A 6000-nucleotide genomic window follows, 5' to 3' on the forward strand; every position below is an offset into this window, starting at 1 on the left:
ATTTTCACAAAATTACTATGAGGACCCTTGAGGTCATGTGCTATGGTCACAACTACCTATAATCAACCCACGAATGTTATTAGTCGGCTGTATTTATGTCACCCACGCAAATCTTGTGTCGGGTATTAAAACTATGGGGCCAGACATGGTGGCACGCACCTTTATTCCCAGCATTTGGGAGGCAGAAGCAGGTGGAGTTCAGGGCAAGCCTGCTCTTAATAGAGAATATCTCCCCCGCCCCATCCAGGGTTACTTAGTGAGATCCTGTCTCACCAAGAGAATAAGAACAAAACACAGAGAAAATTAAAGACAAAACTGAAGATGATATTTGTTAATTTTTTAAGGACTTAAAAGTTTTTGAACATTGAAAATTCACTAAATTTGTTTATAAAATACTATAGGTCTGGCTCACTAGATTATCATCAACATTTCTAATGTGTTTGTAATTGTGATGTTAAGCACTGCCTTCAAAACAAGAAACAAGCCTGTTTTGTCTTGCTTGTTTGTTTTTTGTTTTGTTTTGGGTTTTTTTTTGTTTGTTTTTTGTTTTTTTGGTTTTTTTTGAGACACAGTCTGGCTATATAGCTCAGGCTGGCTTTTAATCTGAGTTCTGGGACTACAGGTGTGTGCCACTGTGCCCTGGAAGGACAAGGCTATATAAATTCCCAAATTAAAAGTTAATCTGCCTCCATTAAGAAATTAAAAGATTTGGGATTTTCTGTTTTACTGAAAAACATGAACTTACAACATGTAATTATTTTGTTAATGATTTTGAGTCTGAAACCATTTAGTACCATGTTTATTAATGTTGGTCTTATTTGATTTGGCTGTTCGATCAAAATTATGAATGTTCATGTAGCAGTTTCCAGAAAGAAGGGTAAAGAAAGACTTTAGTTTGTGTAGATTATTCCAACTACCATCTTACAATGCTGTATTGCAAGCTTGAAGAAAATATTTTAAGATGGTAGTATGGTATTTTATACATTATGAAATAAGTACATGAACTATTAATTTCTGTTTCCCAAGAAAATTGATAACTGCATGAGGAGAAGGAAGTTTCAGGTTATTTCAAATATATTTTAGCAATGCTGCTTTTTCAGTTTTGCTTGCACATATTTTGTTTATTTTTGGGTCTGGCAATTTAAAAACAAAACCAAAAACAAATCATATCCATCCATTACTATCTTTGTGATTCAGGTGCTTGAAATTTCCAAGAGTATGTCTGTACAAGTCTTCTATCTGTTTGGCCTCATTTTGGTATACCTGCAGACTTCATTTTGTTTTCTTTCTCTTAATTCTGTTAATTTATTTAATCTCATGGGAGAGAAAACATGACCATTCTTTTCTCTATGGTACTTCATTCTGTCATCCAGTTCATACTCTTAGCTGCTTTGGATCCATATATTTGTTTTTGTTAGTGGAGTGGCCGCTGCCTAGCTGCCTCCACAGTAGTGCGCTAGCGTAACAAGACGGAAACAAGTTATTTCTCCAGTAGAACTCCATTCTTCCTATTTTTGCTTTGTGTCCACTATGCAGTCTTAAATCTTTACAAGCTATACTATACTGTCAAGAATAGCTCATTTTTACATTTTAAAATTATACATATCTATATACCACTAAAAAGTGAGGTAAACTTTATTTCTGTAAATGTTGCTGTTGGAAAAGTTGTTAGTAAAAGTTATCCATATGTTTGAGTACATCTTCCAAAAGAAAAAAAAAATTCTTAACCAAGATGAAAATTACTTTCACCTGTGTCAGAAAACGGATTTCCTAATGGGAAATTACCTTTTCCACATATTATGTTTTAGTAAACATGTTTCAGACTTGACAGTCATGGACGTCTGAAAATGAAATTTATTTTCTGTTTTGATGTTCTGTGAGTAACACAGTCTTTTTGTTTAAGTCATGGTTTATATTCAAACATCTATAGCTCATGTCAGCTTTGTGTGGTGATCAGTAGTCCTATTTTTCTTGATATATTCTACAGAATCTGCTCTCTTTAAATATTGGCGTAATTAAAATTAAGACACATATTTCATGGTTTACCACTTCCTCTCCTGATATACATACTACACGAAAGCAGTGAACATGCTTGAGAAATAATTTGATTCTCGAATTCATCTGCGTGTTCTAAATAACCCCATCCTCTGCATGTCTACGGCTTGCTGCATATGTTTAGATGAGATGTAGATGGTTGTACTTAGAAGCTTCTGGTTTTGCACAGTAAGGATGTGGCACATAAATGCCATTGAAATCAGTTCCTGTGATGACTTTATATATTTTCTTTAGCAGCTAAGAGTTGACACCATGTTTGGTCACAGAAACAGTTAATGAAATGAAACACGATGTTTTTCTTGTTCTTGCCTGAGCTTAGTTAGCTATACACATGGTGTTATAGAAAACAAGGCTTCACGGTATTAATACTGAAAAAATAGGTTTCCTGTTTATAAAGGTACAATATAAAATCAGTAAAAAGACACATACTTTTTCACAATAATAAAGCCTTTTAATAATTTATAGCCTTTAAAGTATTTACATTCAAATACTTTTCCATAGTAAATTTTTGTATGTAATCCTTTATGGAAATTCAAAAACTAAAATAGTAGCAAATTGATCTTGGAATTTGAAAGTTTACCAAGTCCTTTTCCTGGAAAAATTATGATAGTTCCAGATGTCTACAACTTTAAAATAATTTCTGATCCCTTGCGGACAACATACTTTTGGGAAAAGAAAATTTACAGGGTGGCAAATCTCTTTGAACTGGATTTTTCTTTGATCCTCAGTCATTCTAAATTTTGATAGCTAAGACTTTTACTTGAAATTACCAAATTAAAGATCCTTTTGAATATGATATATATTCAGCTATATTATTCTGAAGATAAGATATTCAGTTGTATCTTTAACACTTTTGGAGGGTGAGAAAGAAGTGGGGTACACCATAAACTTCATTGTTTCAGGTAGGTACAAATGAAGAAGTCAGTCAAATTTTTAATTTTGCATCAAAAACAACCTCCATTCAATTCTGGAAATGGAATTCTCCCAGCCTGTGTGGACTTGGGTATGGAGCTTTTATCCATTCTCACCCATATCATTGCCTGTGTAGACCATATCTATTATTAGTACAATTTTACTAATTTTCCTATTTCCAATCCTAAATTGATAATCCATGGCTTTTATTTTATTGCTTAACAATGTTTGTATCCTTTATTCAGCAAATAGTTTACACTGGCCTATTTTGTATCAGTCAAGATTTTTCTCAGGTAACAACAGCTTTATTATTATTATTATTTTAATTAAAAGAGGTAGGATTACAGAAGAAAAATGTAAATTATGAAAAGGGACTTTAAAACTACTGCTTCTAATTTCATGGATATTGTCTTTTTCATATATGTAATTGAGCAAAGGAGAAGGTGTTGCTTGTTTTGTGTAAAACAATGCCACTGAACTCAGATATATTTGTTGGCTTTGCTGTTTATATAGTCTGAATTTTTAAAAACAATGAAATCTTATTGCTGTATGTTAAATCTTGACAGTGAAGCCTATTAATATAACTCAAAACATTATATATGTATTTTTCTTTCATTTTTAAGTGTAGTTTCTAACAATTTATTTGACAAATTATAAATGTTCCTACTAGAGGAAGCCAAAGCACTAAAGGTGATAACTGGAAATTTGAAATTCATTTCTTTATATATACTGTTTTTTTCTCCAAGTTTGTGTGGTTGAAACTCAGCATATATTGTTGAGTCTAATTCAGAGGACAAAGCATGTTTAATCACTAGATTTCCACTAATGGCTTGCTTGGGAGAGTCTCCATGCAGTTTCAGCTTTGGGCAGAATTACTCTTTTTGGACTAAGGCTTCCCTAAAGGTGTAATTTTTTTTTTTTTAAATGTTTTAGGGTTTGGAAGAGTCTCAGCAGTATTAAGGCCAATTTCATTGTTTTGAAATGTAAGGGCTTAGCCCTGAATGAAGAAGCTAAATAATTACTAGTGCTTTTATTTCACAAACATATGTTGATGATAATTTCCATTTTAAAATAAAAACAAGCCTGTCATGATTGTTTCAAAAGATGTTTAATAAGGAAACTAATATAAATCACTCCTCAAAACTCATGTCTGTTAAATTGTAGCTAAAGTTTAGCTCTTATTTGAACATTGTGTGTGGTATCTGGGTAGCACACATAACTCGTACTTAAATCTTTCTTTACATTGTTATTGCATGTATCCACTGTATTTTCTAATGTGTCAACTGTTTTCTCTTTATAGATTAGTATTTCAAAGTAATCATCTCATACTGACTCAAACTACCATCTGGTCTCTAAGCTTGTTATGTGCAAATCTTTTATCAGTGTCTTCCGTTGCTAAGTTTGTTTGTAATGAGCTACACCTGAGTTGTACATTTTCTTTTTCTTTTATTTGCTTCTGTATACAGGCTGGCTTAGCAGGAGCTCCAGCCCGTGCTGTATCAGCTGTAAAGAATATGAATCTTCCTGAGATCCCAAGAAATATTAACATTGGTGACATCAGTATAAAAGTGCCAAACCTGCCCTCTTTTAAATAAAATATTAAAAAGGCCACTCCCAGGTAAAATCCAGAAGGAAAGTCATCTAAGTTTACCATGCAGTTGTTTACCAAAAATAGAGGAGTCTTAACTTGGCTCTTGGATTGAAGTCAAGGTACTGTATAGAAGCTGCATAAAATCAGTATGAAAGTTCAGTGTTGCTTTTCTTGCTCAGTGATTTTAAAGAAATTGAATAGTTCCTGTGTGATTTTTTTCTTTTCTAAATTGCATTCCTATGCCCACATAAAGGCATGCCTCTATATATTGGCTATTACAGTATTTCGAAAAGTGAGATGTTTCTTTAATTATGTACAACCCAAAATGTTGATGTTTTGTATGGATCACAAGTGCAGCATTCTCTAATTCTTCCTGCTGTTTGTCACAATTGTTATTTAAAGAACCAAGTATGTATTGCATGAAAACATGACCTTTTCCTTAGTTTAAATAAACTCCAAGGTAACTGGACTTCTAAAGTACCTTCTGTTTTGCTTGGTATCTACTTTAGCAATAATTTTTTTTACAACCTTCTGACTCAACAAAGTAAATAAAAGTATATTTTACCACTGTTAAACAGCTGTCAGTGTTGACTTTTTCAATTTATACTCAGGTTTTTATTCCTCAGAAGCTCACTGAGTCATTCGGAAGCTGTTGTGTCCCAGACTAAGTGGTGTGTCTCCGCGTGATTATTCTGTCTGATGAGACTTGCAGTGCGAGATGGCGTATCTTGGTCAAAAATGTTCAAGAACTGTTTGATTTTCCTATAAATAGCCTTGCCTTAAGCTCTTTGCCTCATTCTTGCCCAGATGGTGAACAGTGATGTCAGGATTCCAGTTAGTGTTCTCAGATCACAGCTAAAGTAACTGTTGAATCTTGATTGGTTGGTTCTGCCTTTTAAGTTCTAGCATGTGTCCTAATTTCTTGTCATTGGCCCATATTTTCTCCTGTGGTCTTACCTCAGGAACTGAGGGTTCCTTCTCAAGTTAGACCATGGTTTCCATATAGCTGTTCTTCGCAGACATGTTTTCTTTGAAGCACTTCTTCAGATTTGTTTTATATATGAATTTTACTCTAAGAACACTGTAAGAAAAAAATCACTCTTTAATTTTTTTTCAAGCTTTGTCTGCTTTATTTCAACACTTTAAGCAATAAGGCAAAACAATAACTTGTTTTTCATAGGGGTGTTTTTTTCTTACACTGAAGCATATTTATCTCTCTCTGGAATCCTAGACCCCATTATATTGAGGGAAAAGGAAATTGAACCTTCAGTTTTTACAATTTCCACCAGCTCTGAGATGGTAAAAGAAGACATAGAGGAAAGTCATACCAGTGGGAATTTGTGGGGTAAGAGTGATGAGGAAGAAGTAGTAAATGGCAGAGCCCACATCCAGGGATGTGCTTAGGATAGGTGAGAACCTGCAGGAGCCAGGAGTAGAGTGAA

General features: G+C 33.6%; 1 protein-coding gene across 3 annotated transcripts in view; it reads left to right on the top strand.

Annotated features, from left to right (window-relative positions):
* The window catches only part of Ap3s1 (adaptor related protein complex 3 subunit sigma 1), a 44690-nt gene extending 39663 nt beyond the window's left edge, over positions 1–5027 (top strand). Inside the window, exon 6 of one of the 3 annotated variants that reach the window (XM_052742150.1) lies at positions 4434–5027. In XM_052742150.1, coding sequence (XP_052598110.1) covers positions 4434–4562 — 129 coding nt within the window. In that variant the 3' untranslated portion in view covers positions 4563–5027. Of the gene's footprint in view, positions 1–3212; positions 3885–4433 lie in introns of those variants that run through there. The other 2 variants (XM_052742152.1, XM_052742151.1) reach the window with 2 other exon arrangements.
* The last annotated feature ends 973 nt before the right edge of the window (positions 5028–6000 follow it).

This window comes from Peromyscus californicus, unplaced genomic scaffold (assembly GCF_007827085.1).
Source record: "Peromyscus californicus insignis strain IS unplaced genomic scaffold, ASM782708v3 Scaffold_17__1_contigs__length_78620276, whole genome shotgun sequence".
NCBI lineage: Eukaryota > Metazoa > Chordata > Mammalia > Rodentia > Cricetidae > Peromyscus > Peromyscus californicus.